The sequence below is a fragment of the Hyla sarda genome, chromosome 2, assembly GCF_029499605.1.
Source record: "Hyla sarda isolate aHylSar1 chromosome 2, aHylSar1.hap1, whole genome shotgun sequence".
Lineage (NCBI taxonomy): Eukaryota > Metazoa > Chordata > Amphibia > Anura > Hylidae > Hyla > Hyla sarda.
This window is the reverse complement of record NC_079190.1, coordinates 14,457,593-14,483,854: the sequence shown is the minus strand read 5'-3', so window position 1 is coordinate 14,483,854 and position 26,262 is coordinate 14,457,593. Positions and strand designations below refer to the sequence as shown.

The window sequence follows — 26,262 nt, the reverse complement described above, 5'->3', positions numbered from 1 at the left end:
CCGTAGGCAAAAACGCGGTCGACCACGTTTTTGCCTGCGGTCGGGAAACCGCAGCCGACCGGAGGCTGCGGTTCACTCCGGTCGGCTCATAGACATGCATTAAATACGGTTCCCCTATACGGCTGAGTGCGGGCGCCGCGATTAAGCCCCGCCCCCCTCCTCCCAGCCGTATACGGGAACCATATTTAACAAAACGTGGTGTGAACCCAGCCTTAGAGTGGGTTCACACCATGTTTTTCAAGTACGTTTCCCGTATACGTTTTCATTATTGAAAACGTGTGGAACCGTATTGAAAACCGTATTCATAGACAAATAATTGAAAACCGTATGCACCCGGTTGCGTACGGTTTGCTTGCAATACGGTTTTCTCCCCCATTCAAAACCATAATTGACCACGGTTTTGTCTCCGGTTTAAAAACAGTACTGCAACCGCATACATTTTATTTTTTAACATGGACCTCAATGGGAAACGCACATGTATACGGTTTTTACTTTGCACATGCGCATTTGCATCCTAAAGTCCCCACCCAACACCCCTCCCATTAAAAATGGACAACATTTTCTTAAACGTATGGCTTTTTTTAAAAATAAAAACGGACAGAACCGTATGCACTTTTAAAAACAGTATACTGTTTACTTTTTCCCATACTGTTCCATCCGGTTTTTTTTTTGCCATACGGTTTTCTTTAGAAAAACTGATTGAAAACAGTATGGCAAAAACATGGTGTGAACCCAGCCATCTTGGCCTCAAGCAGTATAATAAAGTCCCCATCCTAATGCTAACTACTTGAGTGCTGACACAACCTTCTAATGATGAGTTGACCCCCATTTATGCCTACAATCTCTTCAGCACAGCTCAGCACCCCGCCGAGGACAGAATATGAGGACAAGAGCTTGATTGTTGTTTTTCCTATTCCCACAAGGTTTAGGTAGGATGACCAGGCAACACCGTGTACTCTGCTAATAATCTGAAGGGGAAAAAAAGGGCATGGAAAGCCAAGACAACTAGAGATGAGCGAACAGTAAATTCGATTCGTCACAAACTTCTCGGCTCGGCAGTTGATGACTTTTCCTGCATAAATTAGTTCAGCTTTCCGGTGCTCCGATGGGCTGGAAAAGGTGGATACAGTCCTAGGAGACTCTTTCCTAGGACTGTATCCACCTTTTCCAGCCCACCGGAGCACCTGAAGGCTGAACTAATTTACGCAGGATGAGTCATCAACTGCCGAGCCGAGAAGTTCGTGACGAATCGAATTTACTGTAAGTTCGCTCATCTCTAAAGACAACAGCTGAAATGTCAGTATTAAAAAAAAAAAAAAAAAAGCAGTCAAGCCCCTTGTCAGTACATATAAATACCAGCTTGTTCAATCCCAATTAATGGCTACAAAAAGGTCTCATTACCAAGATGTCACATAGGACACATCTCATGATGGGTAAAAGCAAAGAGCTGCCTCAAGACCTTTACAACCGAACATAACAATGGTGTTGGTTACAGACTCATTTCTACGTTCCAGTGAGCACTAGGCCTGGGCGGTATGACCAAATATGTGTATTGCGGTATTTTTCTAACTTTTATGGCGGTTCCACGGTATATAACGGTATTCCCCCCCCCCCCAATTAATTATTAGCCCAGCGCTGTGCTGTCCCCATCGGCGTACTACTCACGTCACTTCCTCATCCTCCTGTTTGTAACGGCCGCCGGCGCTGACACTCTGTACTGTGCGGTATCCCTATGTCTGGGCTGCAAAAGGTAAACAAAAATAAACTTTAGCGCATGTTCTGACGTCGGCCTTACGCTCTTCCGGGGGACGGGAACGTCGGACAGCCGGCTTCTTACATGACAGTGGGCTCAACCTATCACCGGCCAAGGCGGAACATCGCTGCGGCCGGTGATAGGCTGACGGCTGTCCGACGTTCCATTCACTAGGAAGCAGGTCCGGACCGACGGGGAAGGTGAGTTAAAGTTTATTTTGTTTACCTTTTGCAACCTGCGGACCTCCAGATGTTGCAAAACTAAAACTCCCAGCATGCCCGGACAGCCGTTGGCTGTCCGGGCATGCTGGGAGTTATAGTTTTGCAACATCTGGAGGTTGGAGACCACTGGTATAGAGTGTCAGCGCCGGCGGCCGCAACAAACAGGAGGACGAGGAGAGCAGCGCTTGCGGGTGACATATGTGAGTAGTACCCCGATGGGGACAGCGCAGCGCTGGGCTAATAATTAATTGGGGGGCAGAACAGCGCTCGCGGGTCACATATGATTAGTTCCCCGATGTGGGGACAGCGCGCTGCGGCTGATAATTCATTTATTCCCGAGGGTGAGGGGCCAAACCGGTATTGCGGTATGGGTTAAAATTCATATCGTGCAGGAAAAAAAATTCGGTATTCGGTATGAACCGGTAGACCACTCAGTAGAGATGAGCGAACTTACAGTAAATTTGATTCGTCACGAACTTCTCCGCTCGGCAGTTGATGTCTTATCCTGCATAAATTAGTTCAGCTTTCAGGTGCTCCGATGGGCTGGAAAAGGTGGATACAGTCCTAGGAGACTCTTTCCTAGGACTGTATCCACCTTTTCCAGCCCACCGGAGCACCTGAAGGCTGAACTAATGTACGCAGGATAAGTCATCAACTGCCGAGCCGAGAAGTTGGTGACGAATCGAAATTTACTGTAAGTTCGCTCAGCCCTAGTGAGCACTGCTGGGGCCATAATACGGAAATGGACAGATGAATAATCTCACCATGAATTTGCCTCGACCAGGTGAGGAGTGAGAAGAATAATATGAAGTTATCATAGCAACCAATCAGATCGCTTCTTTCATATTTCAAAGGCCTTTTCAAAAATGAAAGCAGCGATGTGATTGTTATGGGCAACACAGTCGTAGGAAAGAGGGAAAAAGAAAACGGGGGTGGGGGGGCGCTCCGTTTGGTTACGCATACCGACTTAGCGTGACCCTCCACCACACCTAAGTGATATACTCACCAGATCGGATGGCAAGCCTTAGTCCCAGGTTTCCTGGGATCAATACTTGCCGTGGACCGGTGGGAGTATGGTTTTAGTAGGTAATGGCTGCCGCACTCTGACCGGGACTGGACCCTTGCGCAAGGACCAGTTTGAGCAACACGTGGAAAATGGAGAAAAAAAACGGTCTTAGAGGCGCTGCGCAAAAACGTGGTCACAGATGGAAAGACTCGAGCCAGCACAGGACAATTCATATTTTATTAGACACAATGGACGACGCGTTTCGGCACACAGAGTGCGCCTTCCTCAGGTCCAAACATACAGTGCAAATTCTGGGGTGGATCAGATGCAAGATTGCAAGGCAGACCCACGCCAGCACCGCCAGCGTTTAATTTCATTTAAATGTCAACGGATAGTTAACGCTGACATTGATGCTCCCTGAGCCTGCAGGACAGCTTGAATATCTTTGGAACTTGTTTGGGGCTGCTTATCCACCATCCGGACTATCTTGCATTGATTTATATCAAGAATGCCTCGGTAAATTAGCTAATTTATCCTTCCTTCACTTATATGAAGTTTTTCTGAAAAGCTGCCCCACACCATGATGTTTCCACCACCAAACTTCACTGTTAGTGTGGTGTTTTTATGGTGATGTGCGGGGGCATTTCTCCTCCAAACATGGGGGGAGATTTATCAAAACCTGTTCAGAGGAAAAGTTGCTGAGTTGCCCATAAACGTGGAAAATGGAGAAAAACTGTCTTTAGAGGCGCTGCGCAAAACGTGGTCACAGATGGAAAGACTGGAGCCAGCACAGGACAATTAATATTTTATTAGACACAATGGACGACGCGTTTCGGCACACAGAGTGCACCTTCCTCAGGTCCAAATATACAGTGCAAATTCTGGGGTGGATCAGATGCAAGATTGCACTTGTGGGGTTCCTGTGATGAGCGGTGCTGGCGTGGGTCTGCCTTGCAATCTTGCATCTGATCCACCCCCAGAATTTGCACTGTATGTTTGGACCTGAGGAAGGTGCACTCTGTGTGCCGAAACGCGTCGTCCGTTGTGTCTAATAAAATATTAATTGCCCTGTGCTGGCTCGAGTCTTTCCATCTGTGACCACGTTTTGCGCAGCGCCTCTAAGATAGTTTTTCTCCATTTTCCACGTTTATGGGCAACTCGGCAACTTTTCCTCTGAACAGGTTTTGAAAAATCTCCCCTCATGTTTGGAGGAGAAATGCCCCTGCACATCACCATAAAAACACCACACTAACAGTGAAGTTTGGTGGTGGAAACATCATGGTGTGGGGCAGCTTTTCAGAAAAACTTCATATAAGTGAAGGAAGGATAAATTAGCAAATTTACCGAAACATTCTTGATAGAAATCAATGCAAGATAGTCCGGATGGTGGATAAGCAGCCCCAAACAAGTTCCAAAGATATTCAAGCTGTCCTGCAGGCTCAGGGAGCATCAGTGTCAGCGCAAACTATCCGTCGACATTTAAATGAAATTAAACGCTATGGAGGAGACCCAGGAGAGACATAAAAAAGCAAGACTACATTTTGCCAAAATCCTTTTCTGTGAGAAATACTTAATTTTTTTGAAAATTTCCGGGGTGCCAACATTGACGGAATATATCTTGGAAATTTCAGGCAGAATCAGCTTTGCAGCAGTCTTTCTTTACTGTCAGTGAGATTTTGCTGTACAATCTTTATCGAAAGAATGAACGGGTGGCGGAATTCCACATGGCTGGCATTGGCATTTATGGGGATGGGGCTGGTCACACTTAGAACCTCTCCTTGGAGTTTGTCCGGACTGATATTCTCAGGACTAGGCCAATGATGTGTACTGGATCACAACACGTTAGTATAGCAGCGTATAGAACAAGTAATCACTTATACAAGTAACAATAATAATGAAGAATATAGAATAATAAAGCCCTCGTATGGCTATGATAAAAAAAAAAGAAAAAAAAATGGAAAGGAAGGGGTTAAAAGGGCTGCATTCTTTCACAAAACAGCGCCTCCCCATTTGCAGGTTGTGTGTGGTATTGCAGCTCAGCCCTATTGAGTTTAATAGTGCAGAGCTGCAATACCAGGAACAACATAACAGTTATGGTCTCTGTTAAAAAATAAAGATAAAAGAAAACTACACCTCCCAGCATTCCCGGACAGCCAACACGCTGAGGGTTGTAGTCGGGCAACAGATGGAAACCGACAGGTTGTAGACAACCGCATTACAGCTTCAGAGCGCAGCTTCACCTGGATTGGCAGAGAAAAGTCACGTGATTGCCCGACACCACGTGACTAGAGTAGAGCTTACTGTGAAATAGACGCCGTCGTAGCGGCCGGGAGGCGGCCATTTTGGTGTAGATCGGTAAAAAATAAACGTCTGTTTTGTATTTTATTTTATTAGGAGAATACGGCAATGCGCTCCTCCACATACCGATACCTCAGCAACATGTCTCTCTTCACCCCCTTATACATTCAAAGCCGAATGGAAGGAGAGGGGCGCCATTTTCCTGTAGCCTCGCCAGACTAGTGCAATGTGGATTATAGAGCGACCGTCACGTGACATACTTTTGCTGTAAACCATAGATGTATCGTTTTAGCTGTTGTGCCCAGATCTGAGGGCTTCCTGGGGGGGGTAATGTATCTACTACAACCACCATTATCCTCATAGGATGCAATTGCATGAAAAAAGTACAATTTAAAATATATGTGCGGTTTTAGCGCCATAGAGTCGCAGAACTGAGCGGTTCATGCAATTCTGTGGATGGTTGTATCGCACGAACGCAGTGACAGACCGCCGCCAGGAGTGAAACGCCGTTCTTTAAAATTACTACATTATTTTTTAATTTTTACAATTTTTTTTGCAGTATCACCATCGTTCCCGCGGAGGATCTGATCATGGTCAGTGTCCACCACAATACCCCCTCCATGACTGATCAGGTGAGGATGGACTGCGATGAGGTGACCCAGAGGATCGTAAATGTCGCCCTGGAGATCGTCTACCTGCTGACCGGAGAGGTGAGTGATGGCGAGGTCATGTGACATCACATCACTGGGAATTAGGTCACATGACATCAATGAATTTGCTATTAATAAAGTGAAGGATTCTGGGAGCTGTCACATGACCTCCTCATATCTATTCATAAATCTGTTATCATTATTAATGTCTCAGAGATGTGGCCAGAGGAATTGTGGGGATTCAGTATTATAATGGTGCTTCAGGGGAGAATCTTCACGTCTTATCTTGTGTCTTATTTATTAGGATCACGGTCCCATGAAGACGACCACCCAGTCCAGCACAGAGACGCCTCCATCTTATTTAGAGAGAAAACACAAGAAGAGGATCCTAGACCTCACCACCAAGATCATCGAGCTGCTGACGGGAGAGGTGAGGAGGAGACATGATGTATATCCTGTATTATACTCCAGAGCTGCACTCACTATTCTGCTGGTGGGGTCACTGTGTACATACATTACATTACTTATCCTGTACTGATCCTGAGTTATATCCTGTATTATACTCCAGAGCTGTACTCACTATTCTGCTGGTGGGGTCACTGTGTACATACATTACATTACTTATCCTGTACTGATCCTGAGTTATATCCTGTATTATACTCCAGAGCTGCACTCACTATTCTGCTGGTGGGGTCACTGTGTACATACATTACATTACTTATCCTGTACTGATCCTGAGTTATATCCTGTATTATACTCCAGAGCTGTACTCACTATTCTGCTGGTGAGGTCACTGTGTACATACATTACATTTCTTATCCTGTACTGATCCTGAGTTATATCCTGTATTATACTCCAGAGCTGTACTCACTATTCTGCTGGTGAGGTCACTGTATCCATACATTACATTACTTATCCTGTACTGATCCTGAGTTATATCCTGTATTATACTCCAGAGCTGTACTCACTATTCTGCTGGTGAGGTCACTGTGTACATACATTACATTACTTATCCTGTACTGATCCTGAGTTATATCCTTTATTATACTCCAGAGCTGTACTCACTATTCTGCTGGTGAGGTCACTGTGTACATACATTACATTACTTATCCTGTACTGATCCTGAGTTATATCCTGTATTATACTCCAGAGCTGTACTCACTATTCTGCTGGTGAGGTCACTGTGTACATACATTACATTACTTATCCTGTACTGATCCTGAGTTATATCCTGTATTATACTCCAGAGCTGTACTCACTATTCTGCTGGTGAGGTCACTGTGTACATACATTACATTACTTATCCTGTACTGATCCTGAGTTATATCCTGTATTATATCCCAGAGCTGTACTCACTATTCTGCTGGTGGAGTCACTGTGTACATACATTACATTACTTATCCTGTACTGATCCTGAGTTATATCCTGTATTATACTCCAGAGCTGTACTCGCTATTCTGCTGGTGAGGTCACTGTGTACATACATTACATTACTTATCCTGTACTGATCCTGAGTTATATCCTGTATTAGACTCCAGAGCTGTACTCACTATTCTGCTGGTGAGGTCACTGTGTACATACATTACATTACTTATCCTGTACTGATCCTGAGTTATATCCTGTACTATACTCCAGAGCTGTACTCACTATTCTGCTGGTGAGGTCACTGTGTACATACATTACATTACTTATCCTGTACTGATCCTGAGTTATATCCTGTATTATACCCCAGAGCTGTACTCACTATTCTGCTGGTGAGGTCACTGTGTACATACATTACATTACTTATCCTGTACTGATCCTGACTTATATCCTGTATTATACCCCAGAGCTGTACTCACTATTCTGCTGGTGAGGTCACTGTGTACATACATTACATTACTTATCCTGTACTGATCCTGAGTTATATCCTGTATTATACTCCAGAGCTGCACTCACTATTCTGCTGGTTCACAGTATAGGATGTTCCTCGGGGTCAGTACATAGTATAAATATTGAGGTATCTGTCCCCATGTGTCAGGTTTCTCTCCGGTGTCAGGACGTGGCGGTCTTTCTCTCTGTGGAGGAGTGGGAGTATCTAGAAGGACACAAGGATCTGTATAAGGACGTCACAATGGAGACCCAGCAGTCGCTGCCATCCCCAGGTAAGTGATGTCACTACATACACACGTGATCTGATAAATCCTCTATATAAAGGGGCTCAGCCTCTGTGTCTACTCCAGATGGTTCCAGTAACACATCACAGAGATGTCCCAGTCCAGACGATCCACAGGAGTCTACAGAGGCGAGTGATGGCGTCCTGCAGGGTGATCAGGTAGGTGGGGTGTGATCTGACACAGCCTGGGTGCCATTCAGAAAATTTGAGCTTTAAAGGGGTACTCCGTTGCCCAGTGTTTGGAACAAACTGTTCCGAACGCTGGACCAGGCGCCGGGAGCTTGTGACATAATAGCCCCGCCCACTCATGACGTCACACCCTGCCCCCTCAATGCAAGTCTATGGGAGGGGGCGTGACGGATGTCACGCCCCCTCCCATAGACTTGCATTGAGGGAACGGGGTGTGACATCACAAGGGGGCGGTGCTATGACGTCACGTGCTGCCGGCTCCAGCGTTCGGTACTCCCAGGAAAACTGTTGTTTTTTTTGTTTTTTGTTTTTTAAATCAACTCTTGCCACAAAGTTAAACAGATTTGTAAAGGACTTCTATTAAAAAAAATCTTAATCCTTCCAGTACTTTTTAGGGGCTGTATAGAAGAAGAAATGCATTTTCTGTGATGTCCTGACCACAGTGCTCTCTGCTGACCTCTGCTGTCCATTTTAGGAACTGTCCAGAGCAGGAAAAAAATCCCCATAGCAAACATATGCTGCTCTGGACAGTTCCTAAAATGGACAGCAGAGGTCAGCAGAGAGCACTGTGGTCATGACATCAGAGGAAATGCATTTCTTTTTTTGGGATTTCTCTTTAATATGCAGCCCCTAAAAAGTACTGGAAGGATTAAGATTTTTTTTATAGAAGTGATTTACAAATCTGTTTAACTTTCTGGCACCAGTTGATTTAAAAAAAAAAAAATAAAAAAAAAACGTTTTCCACTGGAGTACCCCTTTAATCCGATGTAAATCTGAAATGATAGATGTAGATGCAGAGACTGAGGTGTAAGCGTCCTCTGTGTTTATTTCTATAATCCATATAACTTTGCTCTGTTTAGGATAAAGGCTTCCGAGTCATTAAAGTAGAAGCTGTGGACACGGAGGTGTGGGGGGATGAGCCGTGCGAGGAGGAGGAGGAGGAGAGCACTACATATATCTATCCAGGTGAGTGGTGACCTCCGTGTTCTGACCATTAGTCAGGGGGCTTGGACCCTGTGAGGGCTCAGAGTTATGGCCATGGTTGTATTTAGAGATGAGCGAACTTACAGTAAATTCGATTCGTCACGAACTTCTCGGCTCGGCAGTTGATGACTTTTCCTGCATAAATTAGTTCAGCTTTCCGGTGCTCCGGTGGGCTGGAAAAGGTGGATACAGTCCTAGGAAAGAGTCTCCTAGGACTGTATCCACCTTTTCCAGCCCACCGGAGCACCTGAAACCTGAACTAATTTATGCAGGATAAAGTCATCAACTGCCGAGCCGAGAAGTTCGTGACGAATGAAATTTACTGTAAGTTCGCTCGTCTCTAGTTGTATTAATAAATAGAGTTGGTTTAGAATCTTTGCTCAGTTATGTTGGAAGAAGGATATTAAAGAGCATTTCTTCGGTGCCACCTTTTGGACGTAGCTTCGCCTTCAAGCCAGTGTTTCTGCTCCTTTAAAGGGGTACTCCGCCCCTAGATATCTTTTAAGACGTCTGATCGCCGAGGGTCCCGTTGCTGGGGACCCTCGCAATCTCCCTGCTGCACCCGGCGTTCGTTTAGAGCGTTGGGTGCAGCGCCGGAAGCTCGTGACGCCACAGCCCCTCAATGCAAGTCTATGGGAGGGGGCGTCACGCCCCCTCCCATAGACTTGCATTGAGGGGTGTGGCCGTGACATCACAAGCCTCTGCCCCGCATTGCCAGTCATCCGGCACAGAGCAAAGTTTGCTTTGTGCACCGGTTGTCTGGGGTGCCGCAGTCGAGATTATTGATGATCAGATATCTTCTCCCCTATCCTTTGGATAGGGGATAAGATGTTTAGGGGCTGAGTACCCCTTTAAGGAGCCTCATAACATGACTGGAGAGTTAAGAAGCCAAACCCACTGCTTTGGTCCCACGACTCGGGCCTCTCTTCAGCCAGCGCCCTGCTTTGTACTGATGAGGAGCAGTAAACCCTGATACAGCCGTCTACTGATTCTCTGTCTTGGCTCAATAAATCCCCAGTCATGTTCTGAGGCTTCTTAAAGAAACAAAAAACATTGGCTTGAAGGAAAAGGTAGCGCCAGAGAACTGCTTTGTATACCCTTCTTCTTAGGGGAGAATGAAGGGCATACATCGTTATGGTACTCTCCCCAAGGAGAAACAATACATGTTGGTTAAAGGGGTACTCCGGTGGAAAACTTTTTTTTTTTTTCTTTTTAAATCAACTGGTGCCAGAAAGTTAAACAGGTTTGTAAATTACTTCTATTAAAAAAAATCTTAATCCTTCCAGTACTTATTAGCTGCTGAATACTACAGAGGAACAGCATATGTTCCCTATGGGGATTTTCTCCTACTCTGGACAGTTCTTAAAATGGACAGAGATGTCAGCAGAGAGCACTGTGGTCATGATGTCAGCAGAGAGCTCTGTGTTACATAGTTGCATAGTTAGTATGGTTGAAAAAAGACGTACGTCCATCAAGTCCAACCAGGGAATTGAAGTGAAGGGTGTAAGGGGATACTTCCAAAAAGAAAATAATTTCCTCTGTAGTATTCAGCAGCTAATAAGTACTGGAAGGATTAAGATGTTTTAATAGAAGTAATTTACAAATTGGTTTATCTTTCTGGCACCAGTTGATAAAAAAAAAAGTTTTGCAGCGGAGTACCCCTTTTAAGTTATGTGTAATGCATAGAAATCCATGAGCTAGAAGAAATGTAAGCTCTGCCTCCTATATACACTGTATTCAATTGATATATGTGTCCTCTGCAGATGAATCCAGTAGGAGAAACATGTCAGAGAGATCTCCCAGTACTGATGATCCACAGGAGTCTACAGAGGAAAGTCACAGTGTCCTGCAGGATGATCAGGTAGATGAGGTCAACAAATTAGTGATCTGCGGAAAGGGTCTCGCACTAAAAAGTTGAAACATCATGCAATGCGAAGTGCAGGGGCGGGGCATGACATGTTCCACTCCCTCGGATGTAGCGTGAAAGGGGAACTCCGGTGAAAAATATTTTTTTATTTTAATAAACTGGTGCCAGAAAGTTAAACAGATTTGTAAATTACTTCTATAAAAAAAAAAAAAATCTTAATCCTTCCAGTACTTATCAGATGCTGTATACTACACAGGAAGTTCTTTTCTTTTTAAATTTCTTTTCTGCCCTGACCACAGTGCTCTCTGCTGACACCTCTGTCCATGTCAGGAACTGTCCAGAGCAGGAGAGGTTTACTATGGGGATTTTCTCCTACTCTGGACAGTTCCTAAAATGGACAGAGGTGTCAGCAGAGAGCACTGTGGTCAGACAGAAAAGACATTTAAAAAGAAAAGAACTTCCTGTGGAGCACACAGCAGCTGATAAGTACTGGAAGGATTAAGATTTTTATATAAAAGTAATTTACAAATCTGTTTAACTTTATGGCGCCAGTTGATTTTAAAAAAATATATTTTTTTTTCACCGAAGTACCCCTTTCACCCCTTAAGGACTCAGCCCATTTTGGCCTTAAAGGGGTAGTCCAGTGGTGAAAAACTTATCCCCTATCCTAAGGATAGGGGATAAGTTTGAGATCGCGGGGGGTCCGACCGCTGGGGCCCCCTGCGATCTCTCTGTACGGGGCCCCGGCTCTCCGCCGAGATAGCGGGTGTCGACCCCCGCACGAAGCGGCGGCCGACACGCCCCCTCAATACATCTCTATGGCAGAGCCGGAGATTGCCGAAGGCAGCGCTTCGGCTCTGCCATAGAGTTGTATTGAGGGGGCGTGTCGGCCGCCGCCTCGTGCGGAGGTCGACACGCCCCCTTCCCGCCGGCTGTCGGGGCTCCATACAGGAGATCTCGGGGGGCCCCAACGGTCGGACCCCCCGCGATCTGCAACTTATCCCCTATCCTTAGGATAGGGGATAAGTTGCTCACCACTGAATCACCACTGGACTACTCCTTTAAGGACTCAGACAATTTAATTTTTACGTTTTCATTTTTTCCTCCTCGCCTTCTAAAAATCATAACTCTTTTATATTTTCATCCACAGACTAGTATGAGGGCTTGTTTTTTGCGCGACCAGTTGTCCTTTGTAATGACATCACTCATTATATCATAAAATGCATGGCGCAACCAAAAAACACTATTTTTGTGGGAAAATTAAAACGAAAAACGCAATTTTGCTAATTTTGGAAGGTTTCGTTTTCACGCCGTACAATTTATGGTAAAAATGACGTGTGTTCTTTATTCTGAGGGTCAATCCGATTAAAATGATACCCATTATTATATACTTTTATATTATTGTTGCGCTTAAAAAAAATCACAAACTTTTTAACCAAATTAGTACGTTTATAATCCCTTTATTTTGATGACCCCTAACTTTTTTATTTTTCTGTATAAGCGGCGGTATGGGGGCTCATTTTTGATCTGTACTTTTTTTTGATACCACATTTGCATATAAAAAACTTTTAATACATTTTTTATAATTTTTTTTTAAATAAAATGTATTAAAAAAGTAGGAATTTTGGACTTTTTTTTTTTTTTTTCGTTCACGCCGTTAACCGTACGGGATCATTAACATTTTATTTTAATAGTTCGGACATTTACGCATGCGGCGATACCAAATATGTCTATAAAAACAATTTTTTTACGCTTTTTGGGGGTAAAATAGGAAAAAACGGACATTTTATTTTTTTGTTGGGGGAGGGGATTTTTCACTTTTTTTTTTACTTTTACTTTTACATTTTTTTACATTTTTTTTCTACACTTGAATAGTCCCCATAGGGGACTATTCATAGCAATACCATGATTGCTATTACTGATCTGTTCTATGTATAGGACATAGAACAGATCAGTATTATCGGCGATCTTCTGCTCTGGTCTGCTCGATCACAGACCAGAGCAGGAGACGCCGGGAGCCGCACGGAGGAAGGAGAGGGAACCTCCGTGCGGCGTTATGAATGATCGGATCCCCGCAGCAGCGCTGCGGGCGATCCGATCATTCATTCAAATCGCGCACTGCCGCAGATGCCGGGATCTGTATTGATCCCGGCACCTGAGGGGTTAATGGCGGACGCCCGCGAGATCGCGGGCGTCGGCCATTGCCGGCGGGTCCCTGGCTGCGATCAGCAGCCGGGATCAGCCGCGCATGACACGGGCATCGCTCCGATGCCCGCGGTTATGCTTAGGACGTAAATGTACGTCCTGGTGCGTTAAGTACCACCGCACCAGGACGTACATTTACGTCCTGCGTCCTTAAGGGGTTAAGCATAACACAGTGTATTGGTTTTGCCAATTGACATTATAAGAGGGTTGTAGAGGCACCAATTTTGGATACTATAATTCATTAATTAATTTTATGTTTTAAGTCTGTGCCATCTCTGCAAACCCAACTGTACATTATGGTAATGAAAGTCGTTACAATTTTGCAGGAGAATGTTAAAAGGGGTACTCCGGTGGGAATCCTTTAAATTTTTTTTTTTTTTTAATAAAATCAACTGGTGCCAGAAAGTTAAACAGATTTGTAAATTACTTCTATTAAAAAAAATCTTAATCCTTCCAGTACTTATTAGCTGCTGAATACTACAGAGGAAATTCCTTTCATTTTGGAGCACAGAGCTCTCTGCTGAATCACGAGCACAGTGCTCTCTGCTGACATCTCTGTCCATTTTAAGAACTGTCCAGAATAGGAGAAAATTCCCATAGCAAACATATCCTGCTCTGGACAGTTCCTAAAATGGACAGAGATGTCAGCAGAGAGCACTGTGCTCGTGATTTAGCAGAGAGCTCTGTGTTCCAAAATGAAAGGAATTACCTCTGTAGTATTCAGCAGCTAATAAGTACTGGAAGGATTAAGATTTTTTTTTTTTTTTTGTAGAAGTAATTTACAAATCTGTTTAACTTTCTGGCACCAGTTGATTTAAAAAAATAAATAAATAGTTTTCCACCAGAGTGCCCCTTTAAAGTTGTAGATTATAGGAGATAGAGAGACTGAGGCTGAAACATCTGCTGAATGTGATATTATCTATAATCTGTATAATTTGTGCTCTATTTAGGATGGAAGCTTAAAAGCCATCAAAGTAGAAGTTGTAGAGACAAAGATGTGGGGGGATGAGCCGTGCGAGGAGGAGGAGGAGGAGGAGGAGGAGGAGACTGCTACATATATCTATCCAGGTGAGTGTTGACCTCTACATATACCTCAGGGGGATGGGACCTGGTGGGGTCTCAGATATAATTCTGGACATGGTTGAATGACTGAATAAAGGGACAGTGAAGAATCTTCACTCAGTTACTATAAAAATCTATGATCTAGAACGGTGTTTCCCAAACAGGGTGCCTCCAGCTGTTGCAAAACTACAACTCCCAGCATGCCCGGACAGCCAGAGGCTGTCCGGGCATGCTGGGAGTTGTAGTTTTGCAACACCTGGAAGCACCCTAGTTGTGGAAAACACTGATCTAGAAAAACAGTGCTGCCTCCTATATCCACTATATTCAATCACTATCCGTGTCCTCTGCAGATAGATCCCGTAAGAAACACCTATCAGAAAGATGTCCCTGTCCAGAAGATCCACAGGAGCCTACAGAGGAAAGTCACAGTGTCCTGCAGGATGATCAGGTAGATGAGGGTGAGGTCATTGCACTAAAAAATAGGCTGATACACCTAGTGCAGGATCTGCGTGGGCAGTGCAGGATCTGCGTGGGCGGAGCATGACATGTTCCACCCCATCGGACCCAGAGCTTAGCATAACACAGTACACAGTGTATTGGTTTTGCCCAGTGTCTTCCTTTCATATAGCCATAAGAGGTTTTTGTTTTATTATGGAATGAGAAAAATATTTCAGAGGCTTCACTTTTGGAAGTTACTTATTGATTAATGTTTTTGATAGCAGCCATTACTCACCAGATGGGCGTGGACTTAAAGGAGAACTCTGGGATGTACCAACTTATTCCCTATCCTAAGGATAGGGGATAATTGTTAGATCACGGGGGGGGGGGGGTCCGACTGCTGGGGCCCCCCCGCGATCTCCCGAACGGCGCCCCGGCTCCCTGCATGAAGCAAGCCTTTTTCCACCACAGAACGAAGCTGCGGAGTTATCCTTTAATTTGCATAATGGGAGTGACCAACAGAAAATGGGATGGATTATACAGTCAGTGGATATGTATTAGGCATCTACGCCCCTCAATGTAAAGCACATTCACACCCCCTGACTATAATTCTGCTCAACACCTGATAGCCCCTCCCATTATTAAAATTAAGTTCCCGCCCATCTGACTGATTCCCTTCATTGTAAGACAAATTGTAAACCCTCACGGAAGGGGGTATCAAGGAACTGGATAAACCCATGTGATTAGGCCCTCTTTAATTCAAGTCTTTTAAAAAAAAATTCTGTGGAGATTTTAAATAGGTAAAATTGATGTTTTTTACTACATAATTTTTTGGCTGCATTAAAGGGGTACTCCGGTGGAAAACATTTTTTATTATTTTTTTTGTTTAAATCAGCTGGTGCCAGATAGTTAAACAGATTTGCAAATTACTTCTATTTGAAAAATTATTCGCTCTGGATAACCTCTTTTACAGGAGGATAGGGGCGCCTATGCTATCTTGTTCATTAAAAGGAAAGAAAAAAAAAAAAAGGTTTAACCCCTTAATGACATGCGCCGTAAATGTACGGCGCTGCTAAGAAGTACTTAACACACAGCGCCGTACATTTATGGCGCAGCTTTCCTGGATCACCGCGTATCCGGACACGGTGATCGGAACAGGATGACATAATATCTATCAGCAGCCATCCCGCCATATCGCCCAGAGGGGGTCCTGACCCCCCCCCCCCCCCCATGTCGGCTATCGCGGCAAATCGCGCGTCAATTGAGACCTGCGATTCTCCGCTATTCCAGGTCAATCGGGTCTTTGGTGACCCGGAAAAAAAGGGAGAATGGGGCTGTCCGGGACAGCCCAATTCACCCATACCCAGCAGGAGTGAGGTGGCACAGGTGCCGCCTCATGATCACGTGACTGATCGGTCGGAATGACCGACCAATCGCGGACCTGCTGGGCGGTGATCGGGACGGCGATCGGAGCGGAGATCGGCGCCGGCGGTGGTCTCCTACCTTGCTCTGGTCTGGCAGGGGTCACCTCAGGATCGGTGGCGGCGACAGGAGCAGCAGGATCGGTCTCGGCGGAAGGATACAGCAGGAGGTGAGTCCTGTTCACCTCCTACTGTTGCTTAGCAACAACTCGCATCATGCAAAGCCAAAGGTCATGCTGGAAGTTATAGTTTTGCAACAGCTGGCGTTCCAACTACAACTCCCAGCATGCCCTTTGGTAGTCTGTGCATGCTGGGGGTTGTAGTTTTGCAACAGCTGGAGGCACATTTTTTCTATGAAAAAGTGTGCATTCACTGTTGCATATCTACAACTCCCAGCATGCACAGACTACCAAAGGGCATGCTGGGAGTTGTAGCAGTGTGCCTCCAGCTGTTGCAAAGCTACAACTCTAAGCATGCCCTTCGACTTTCAATGTATGCTGATTGTTGCAGTTTTGCAACAGCTGGAGACACATTGGTTGTGAAACAGAGTTTGTTACCTGACTCAGTGTTTCGCAACCAGTGTGCCTCCAGCTGTTGCAAAAATACAACTCCCAGCATGCACTGAGAGACTGTACATGCTGGGATGTGTAGTTTTGCAACAGCTGAAGGCACACTGGTTGCGAAACACTGAGTTAAAGGGGTAGTCCAGTGGTGAAAAACTTATCCCCTATCCTAAGGATAGGGGATAAGTTTGAAATCGCGGGGGTCCGACCACTGGGGCCCCCTTCGATCTCTCTGTCCGGGGGCCAGGCTTTCCGGCCAGATAGCGGGTGTCGACCACCGCACGAAGCGGCGGCTGACACGCCCCCTCAATATATCACTATGGCAGAGCCGGAGATTGCCGAAGGCAGCGCTTCGGCTCTGCCATAGAGTTGTATTGAGGGGGCATGTTGGCCGCCGCTCCGTGCGGAGGTCGACACGCCCCCTTCCCGTGGGCTGTCGGGGCCCCGTACAGGAGATTGCGGGGGGCCCCAGCGGTCGGACCCACCGCGATCTGCAACTGGACTACTCCTTTAAGTAACAAACGCTCAGTGTTTCGCAACCAATGTGCCTCCAGCTGTTCCATAACTACAACTCCCAGCATGTATGGTCTGTCCGTGCATGCTGGGAGTTGTAGTTTTGCAACAGCTGGAAGTTCCCCCCCCCCCCCAATGTGAATGTACAAATATACAGGGTGGGTTTACAGCAAGTTTTCTGCTGCAAGTTTGAGATGCGGCAAATTTTCCGCCACAGCTCAAACTCCCAGCTCAAACTCACTGTACACCCAACCGTGTGAATGTATCCTAAAAACACTACACTACTCTACACCTACACAAAATAAAAAGTAAAACTCTACCCCTACACAGTGTCCCCCCCCCCCCCCAATAAAAAAAAAAATAAATAAATGTCTTGTACAGCACTGTTTCCAAAACAGAGCCTCCAGCTGTTGAAAAACAACGCCCAGCATTTCTGGACAGCCACTGACCGTTCAGGCATGCTGGGAGTTTTGCAACAGCTGGAGACACCCTGTTTGGGAAACACGGCCGTGGGGTATTTTTGTGGCAGATTCAAATCCCCAATTTTGGCCTCAAATGGGCATGGCACTCTCTCACTTAGGAGCCCTGTCGTATTTCAAGGAAACAGTTTAGGACCACATCCGTACTCGGGAGAAATTGTGTTACAAATTTTAGGGTGCTTTTTCTCCTTTTTTACCCCTTATGAAAAGGAAAAGTTGGGGCTACACCAGCATGTTAGTGTAAAAAAAAAAAAATTATGTTTTTACTCTAACATGCTGGTGTTGCCCCATACTTTTAATTTTCACAAGCCGTAAAAGGAAAAAATGACCCCCAAAATTTGTAACGCAATTTCTCCTGAGTACGGAAATACTCCATATGTGGGCGTAAAATGCTCTGCGGGCGCACAACAAGGCTCAGGAGTGAGAGCGCACCATGTACATTTGAGGCCTAAATTGGTGATTTGCACAGGGGTGGCTGGTTTTACAGCGGTTCTGACATAAACACAAAACTATAAATTCCCACATGTGACCCCGTTTTGGAAACTACACCCCTCACGGAATGTAACAAGGGGTATAGTGAGCCTTAACACCCCACAGGTGTTTGACGAATTTTCCTTAAAGTTGGATGGGAAAATGAGAGAAAAAAAAAATCACTAAAATGCTGGTGTTACCCTAAATTTTTCATTTTCACAAGGGAGAATAGGAAAAAAGCCCCCCAAAATGTTTTAACCCCATTTCTTCTGAGTAAAAACATACCCCATATGTGGATGTAAAGTGCTCTGCGGGCGAACTACAATGCTCAGAAGAGAAGGAGCGCCATTGGGATTTTGGAGAGAGAATGTGTCCGGAATTGAAGGCCACGTGTGTTTACAAAGCCCCCATAGTGCCAGAACAATGGACCCCCCCCCGCATGTGACCCCATTTTGGAAACTAAACCCCAGAATGTAATAAGGGGTACAGTGAGCATTTACACCCCACAGGTGTCTGACAGATTTTTGGAACAGTGGTCTGTGAATGAAAAATTAAATTTAAATTTAAATACTCACTGTACCCCTTATTACTCTCTGTGACCCACAGTGCTCTCTGCTGACACCTCTGTCTGTGAACTGTCCAGAGCAGGAGAAAATCCCCATAGCAAACCTATGCTGCTCTGGACAGTTCCTGATACGGACAGAGGTGTCAGCAGAGAGCACTACGGACAAGACAAAAAAAGAAATTCAAAAAGAATAGCATTTCCTCTGTAGCATACAGCTGCTAATAAGTACTGGAAGGGTAAATATTTTTTAATAGAAGTCATTTACAAATCTTTTTAACTTTCTGGCACCAGTTCATAAAAAATAAATAAATAAATAAAAAAGTTTTCCACCAGAGTACCCCTTTAAACTTTTTTTTTTTCCTTTTAATGAACAAGATAGCATAGGGGCCCCTATCCTCCTGTAAAAGAGGTTATCCAGAGCTAATAATTTTTTTCAAAAACAGCTTCACCCCTCTCCTCAACTCCAACAGATCTGAGCTGCAATACCATATACCACCAGAGGACAGGGGTGCCACTGTTTTTTGTTTTTTTTAAAAGAAATCAGCTCTGTTTTTCTCTTTCCAGGAAAGCCCCTTTGAACTCCTGTGATCCCACTGTCACTATAGAGCAGTGTTTCCCAACCAGGATGCCTCCAGCTGTTGCAAAACTACAACTCCCAGCATGCCCGGACAGCCAAAGGCTGTCCGGGCATGCTGGGAGTTGTAGTTTTGCAACAGCTGGAGGCACCCTGGTTGGGAAACACTGCTCTAGACCATGGCATCTATAGTCTTTTTACTCTATTTAGGATGGAAGCTTAAAAGTCATCAAAGTAGAAGCTGTAGAGACGGAGATGTGGGGGGATGAGCCGTGCGAGGAGGAGGAGGAGGAGGAGACCGCTACATATATCAATTCAGGTGAGTGATGACCTCTACATATACCTCATGGGGATGGGTGGGGGCTCAGATTTATGGACACGGTTGATTGAATAAATAAAGGGACAGTGAAGAATTATGCTAAGTTACTATAGAAATCTATGAACTAGGAAAACCTTGTTATTGCTGCCTATAACATACAGTGTATTCAATCACTTTTTGGTGTCCCCTGCAGATGGATCCAGTAGGAGAAACATGTCGGAGAGATGTCCCAGTCCTGATGATCTACAGGAGTCTACAGAGGAAAGTCACAGTGTCCTGCAGGATGAGCAGGTAGACGAGGTCAACAAATCTGTGATCTGTGGAAAGGGTTTTGCACTTAAAGGGGCACTCCGGTGGAAACCCTTTTTTTTTTTTTTTTTTTTTTTAAATCAACTGGTGCCAGAAAGTTAAACAGATTTGTAAATGACTTCTATTAAAAAATCTTTACCCTTCCAGTACTTTTTAGCAGCTGTATGCTACAGAGGAAATTCATTTCTTTTTGAATTTCTTTTTTGTCTTGTCCACAGTGCTCTCTGCTGACACCTGATGCCCTTATCAGGAACAGTCCATAGCAGGAGAAAATCCCCATTGCAAACCTATGCTGCTCTGGACACTTCCTGACACGCACAGATGTGTCAGCAGAGAGCACTGTGGACAAGACAAAAAGAAATTCAAAAAGAAAAGAATTTCCTCTGTAGCATACAGCTGCTAATAAGTACTGGAAGGATAACGATTTTTTAATAGAAGTCATTTACAAATCTGTTTACCTTTCTGGCACCAGTTGATTTAAAAAAAAAAAAGATGTTTTCCACCGGAGAACCCCTTTAACTTTTTTTTTAACACTGTGTAATGCCTAGTTCAGGAACTTCGGGGGCGGGACATGACACGTCCCACCCACTCGGAGTTATTGTACGCTGCAGATCCGCCGGTGACCTGACCAATAGTGTGCCTCCAGCTGTTGCCACCTCCGCCACACCTCCTGGCCTGCTTGCAGTGGCAATCCGCCCCTCTGAGCAGCCACACAGGGGCCTGTAAGGCGCCGTGCGCATGCGCGGTGTACTCGGACATCGCGGCTGCTTTGTGGCAACAGCTGGAGGCACATTATTGGTCGGGTCACCGGCAGATCTGCAGTTTAAAATACGCTGCGGATCCCTAATCCTAAGAGTACGTTCACATCTACTAGATGTGCTAGGGATCGTCTGCTGCAGATTTTATCATTGATTTAGCAGCAAAAATCCTCAGCATATACAGTAGGTGTGAACATGGCCTTAGGGTCCGAGAAATTTTTGGTGGACATTCCTTGTGCAGCAGGCGCCACCTGAATCCGTTGGCGCTAGGACCAACGGCGGCAAAGCATTTCCGAACTAATTCCTGCGGGCATGTTGGAGTTCAGCATGTTTGGTCAGTTTGTTTACAGGAAGATGGGATACCACCAAAGAAGTCTGGCAGCAGCCTACCCCTCTCTTTCTATTGAGAATACATGCCGAGTGTGCTGGTGTATGGGGGGGGGGATCGGGAGAGTCGGCTGTTGCCATAATAAATGTGCGGAGTTTGGAGGGGCAGATTTTTAACATATTTATCTCTATTTAGGACTTGCGAGTTATCAAAGTAGAAGACGTGAATGTGTGGGAGGATGAGCCGTGCAAGCGGAAGAAGCCTGCAGGTGAGTACAGACAATCCGCCATGGGGGAATAGAAATAGGTGGGCTGAGGTCAGTTCACATTATGGGCAGTTTTTCTTTTTCCAAGTGCATCATTTAGAGAACAATTGACCTATAATTACAGCTGAGGAGTTTTATGGAGATTTTCAGGCTGTGTTCACAATAGTTTTTACAATAGTTTTGTAGCTTTATTACAGCATTTTTAGTGTGATTTTTGCTGAAATTGTTCTGTGAACATAGCCTTGGTGGAGGTGTAGAACTACATGTCCTGATCCCCTAGAGATGACCATCTGGTTCAGCCTAATATTTTGAGTCCTCAGCTCTGGAAGGCCTGCAATGCAATCCAGATGCTGATCAGGAGTACTAGTGGCTACACAATTTTAAAACCTTTTACACTGGCCCCCCTCGACATGTTTCGCCACGATGCGGCTTTATCAAGAGGTAAGCGGGCTTACCTCTTGATAAAGCCGCATCGCGGCGAAACATGTCGAGGGGGGCCAGTGTAAAAGGTTTTAAAATTGTGTAGCCACTAGTACTCCTGATCAGCATCTGGATTGCATTGCAGGCCTTCCAGAGCTGAGGACTCAAAATATTAGGCTGAACCAGATGGTCAGCACATACATGCATACAGATAAGGAAGAGCTATTTGGCACCTGTGATTTTAAATTAACCCTTCGTGCGCAACTATCAATAAAGATTGCACTTTTATTATAATAGATGATGTATGGGAAGAATGGGTACTTTACTGGGCCATCCTTTGATGGTCTATAGGAAATAATTTTGGAAATGAACCCTCCATTCACTGGTCTCTTGTTCTGTTGATACAGATCCCCTAGAGATAGCAGCAGCAGCAGCAGCAGTATATAGATAGAGCTGGAGGGGAAGTGTAAAACTACTATATATTCTGATCCCATAAAAATAGATGCAGTATACAGATAGAGCTGGAGGGGAGGTGTATAACTGCTATATATCTTGATCCCATAGAGATAGCAGCAGCAGTATACAGACAGCGCTAGAGGGGAGGTGTATAACTAGTATATATCCAAATCCCATAGTCATAGCAGCATTACATAGATAGAGCTGGAGGGGAGATGTATAACTACTATATATCCTGATCCCATAAAGATAGAGCGGGAAGGGAGATGTATATCTACCAAATATCCTAACCCTGTAGAGACAGCAGTATACAGATAGAGCTGGATGGAAGGTGTATACTTACTATATATTATGATTACATAGAGAAGGCAGCAGTATGCAGGTAGAGCTGGAGGGGAAGTGTATAACTAATATACTGTATATCCTGATCCTATAGAGATTGCTGCAGTATACAGATAGAGCTGAATGGGTAGGTGTATAACTAGTTAAAGGGGTTATCCAGGAAAAAAAAGTTTAGATAGATATATATATATATATATATATATATATATATATATATATATATAATCAACTGGCTCCAGAAAGTTAAAAAGATTTGTAAATTACTTCTTTTAAAAAAGCTTATTCCTTTCTGTACTTATAAGCTGCTGAAGTTGAGTAGTTCTTTTCTGTCTAAGTGCTCTCTGATGACACATGTCTCTGGAACTGTCAAGAGTAGAAGCAAATCCCCATAGCAAACCTCTTCTACTCTGTGCAGTTCCCGAGACAGACAGAGGTGTCAGCAGAGAGCACTGTTGTCAGACAGAAAAGACACAACTCAACTTCAGCAGCTGATAAGTACTGGAAGGATTAAGATTTTTTAAATAGAAGTAATTTACAAATCTGTTTAACTTTCCGGAGTCAGTTGAGATATATGTATATGCATATATATATATATATTATTATTATTATTATTTGTATTATTATTATTATTATTATTATTATTATTATTATTATTATTTGTATTATTTATTATTATTATTATTATTATTTTTATTTGTATTATTATTATTATTTTTATTTGTATTATTATTTGTATTATTTTAATATATATATATATATATATATATATATATATATATATTTATTTTATTTTTTTTTTCTTCCTGGAATACCCCTTTAAGTCAAGTGCAAAAGACATAAAAATTCCTTTCTGTTCCGTCTCTCCTACAGGTTCAGCGCCGACCGTTTATCTCAATATATTCACATGTAGCGACTGCGGCAAAGGCTTCCCCTTTAAATCAAAGCTGATGAGACACAGACGGACTCACACGGGCGAGGCGCCGTTCCCATGTAACGACTGCGGGAAGAGCTTTAAACATAAAACCTCGCTCATCGACCACCAGCGGATCCACACCGGAGAGAAGCCGTTCGCCTGCTCTTACTGCGGACACAGGTTCGCCCACCGCTCCACCGTCCTGGACCACGAGAGGACTCACACGGGCACCAAACCCTTCGCCTGCGCCGAGTGCGGCCAGAGCTTCACCATGAGATCCACCTACGTCAACCACATGCGGCTGCACACGGGGGAGAAACCCTTCGCCTGCTCCGACTGCGGAAAGTGCTTCGCGCAGAAATCCGCGCACGACAAACACCGCTACCTTCACACCGGGGAGAAGCCCTTCCCCTGCGCCCGGTGCGGGAAGAGTTTTTCGGGGAGGTCTCTTCTGGCAGAGCACGAGAGGACTCACACGGGGGAGCGACCGTTCACGTGTTCCGAATGCGGCAAGTCTTTTTCGCACAGGTCCACGCTTACCACGCACAAGTTAACTCACACGGGGCTGAAGATGTTCTCCTGTACGCAGTGCGACAAATCCTTCACTACCAAGAAAGCTCTGGCGAGACATTGGCCGACCCACGGGGGGCACAAGGAATCGGAGGGGTTGGAGGTATCGGGTGAGAAAAGTCTCATCCAAGATGGAGCCCGCGACTTACCTCAGCCAGAAATCCATGAGAGCAGATACTCTGATTAGCCGCCATATTGGCTTTTTTTTTTCATTTGGACAATCAAAAAGCCTGTGCCCGTCCCTCCCTTAGCTCTTCCTGGCAGTCTCAATCAGTATTCGGCTGTCAGGTCATGCTGGGAGTTTCGCCACAGGTTGGGGAACACAGATTCATAGTTTTTTTTTAAAGAGTGCGTCTCCAGCTGTTGCAAAACTACAACTCCCAGCATGCCCGGACAGCCTTCGGCTGTCCGGGCATGCTGGGAGCTGTAGTTTTGCAACAGCTGGAGACCCGCAGTTTGGTAAACACTTCTGTAAGGAAACCAGAAGAAAGAAGTTCCCATTAACTTTGCACAGCGTAAGACATGAAACAAAAGTATACGTGTTGTTTTTAAAAAACAAACAAAAAATGTTTTTGTTATAAATATATATAAAAAAAATTTTTTTTAAACATTTATTTATTATAAAAAGATTTGATCGGTCGGGGTCTGAGCTATGGATCGGTAGAGAAGCTGTCACACTCTCCCCGCTCTGTGTCTTACATTATGTCTAGATCCAGGTCACGTGACACACGCACTTTTCTCCGTCGGGGTCTCGGCGCTCAGACCCAGACCAGTCAAAAACTTTTGATTTTGTTTCTACAACATATAACAAGTTTTTTATTTTAAAGGGGTACTCCGGTGGAAATCATTATTATTATTATTATTTTTTTATTTATTTATTTTTTTAAATCAAATGGTGCCAGAAAGTTTAAAAAGATTTGTAAATTAAAAAAATCTTAAACCTTCCAGTACTTATCAGCTGCTGTATAATCCAGAGGAAGTTGAGTTGTTCTTTTTCTGTCTGTCCACGGTGCTCTCTGCTGACACCTCTGTTCATGTCAGGAAGAGTGATGAGCGGCAGGGCGCCATATTCGGATTCGCGATATTTTGCGAATATATTGGCGATTATTCATCCTATTTTCGTGAAATTTGCCTATTCGCTATGTACGTTCGCTTTTTTTTCCCCCCTGCGAAAATTCACATAAAAATTTGCATGTGATGTGAAAAAACACACAAAAAAAGAAAATTCGGCACTACGAATATATAGCATTATATTCAAAATATTAGCGAAATCGCAAAGTGCCGATATTCGCAATAAGAATTCGCATCACAAATATTCGTGCTCAACACTAGTCAGGAACTGTCCAGAGCAGCAGAGGTTTGCTATGGGGATTTTCTCCTACTCTGGACAGTTCCTGACATGGACAGAGGTGTCAGCAGAGAGCACCGGGGAAAGACAGAAAAAGAAATTAAAAAAGAAAAGAACTTCCTGTGTAGCATACAGCAGCTGATAAGTACTGGAAGGATTAAGATTTTTTCATAGAAGCAATTTACAAATCTGTTTAACTTTCTGGCGCCAGTTGATTTAAAGAAGGATAGTGTCCATTTAAAGGGAACCTGTCATCAGTTTTATGCTGCCTGAACAGCCCAAAACCGTTGCAGGCAGCACAATGTCCGGAGACTAAGAATTAGTCTGATACGCCTGGGTGTTTTTGAGTAATGTTAGTTTAACCCCTTAAAGGGGTTATCCAGGGAAAAAAAACTTTTTTTTATAAATATCAACTGGCTCCAGAAAGTTAAACAGATTTGTAAATGACTTCTATTAAAAAATCTTAATCCTTTCAGTACTAATGAGCTTCTGAAGTTAAGGTTGTTCTTTTCTGTCTAAGTGCTCTCTGATGACACGTGTCTCGGGAACCGCCCAGTTTAGAAGCAAATCCCCATAGCAAACCTCTTCTAAACTGGGTGTTTCCCGAGACAGGTGTCATCAGAGAGGATTTAGACAGAAAAGCACAACCTTAACTTCAGAAGCTCATAAGTACTGAAAGGATTAAGATTTTTTAATAGAAGTCATTTACAAATCTGTTTAACTTTCTGTAGCCAGTTGATATAGATATATATATATATATATATATATATATATTTATATATATATTTATATATATATATATATATATATATATATAAAA

At 44.2% G+C, this 26,262-nt stretch overlaps 1 protein-coding gene across 2 annotated transcripts; it reads left to right on the top strand.

The window, feature by feature from the left end:
- Positions 1-5,250: 5,250 nt before the first annotated feature.
- LOC130358244 (zinc finger protein 892-like) lies at positions 5,251-25,865 on the top strand. Of its 2 annotated transcripts, none has more exons than XM_056561193.1 (13): positions 5,251-5,335; positions 5,838-5,988; positions 6,233-6,358; positions 7,949-8,072; positions 8,151-8,242; positions 9,133-9,238; positions 11,020-11,117; positions 14,279-14,396; positions 14,741-14,838; positions 19,625-19,733; positions 19,927-20,024; positions 21,324-21,396; positions 23,482-25,865. In XM_056561193.1, the coding sequence occupies exons 2-13, from the start codon at positions 5,869-5,871 to the stop codon at positions 24,279-24,281; spliced, it is 1,962 nt and encodes a 653-aa protein (XP_056417168.1). In that variant the 5' UTR covers positions 5,251-5,335; positions 5,838-5,868; the 3' UTR covers positions 24,282-25,865. The 2 variants fall into 2 exon arrangements, with proteins under 2 accessions (XP_056417168.1, XP_056417167.1); XM_056561192.1 differs by lacking the exon at positions 5,251-5,335 and adding an exon at positions 5,409-5,605.
- The last annotated feature ends 397 nt before the right edge of the window (positions 25,866-26,262 follow it).

What these genes read in the sequence shown, in the direction of transcription:
- LOC130358244 (XM_056561193.1), top strand. Translation starts at nt 5,869, where the DNA reads ATGGTCAGTGTCCACCACAATACCCCCTCCATGACTGATCAGGTGAGG. An exon ending in TCGAGCTGCTGACGGGAGAG is followed by an intron (nt 6,359 to 7,948) that starts GTGAGGAGGAGA and finishes CCCATGTGTCAG; the next exon opens with GTTTCTCTCCGGTGTCAGGA. An exon ending in GTGTCCTGCAGGATGATCAG is followed by an intron (nt 11,118 to 14,278) that starts GTAGATGAGGTC and finishes TGCTCTATTTAG; the next exon opens with GATGGAAGCTTAAAAGCCAT.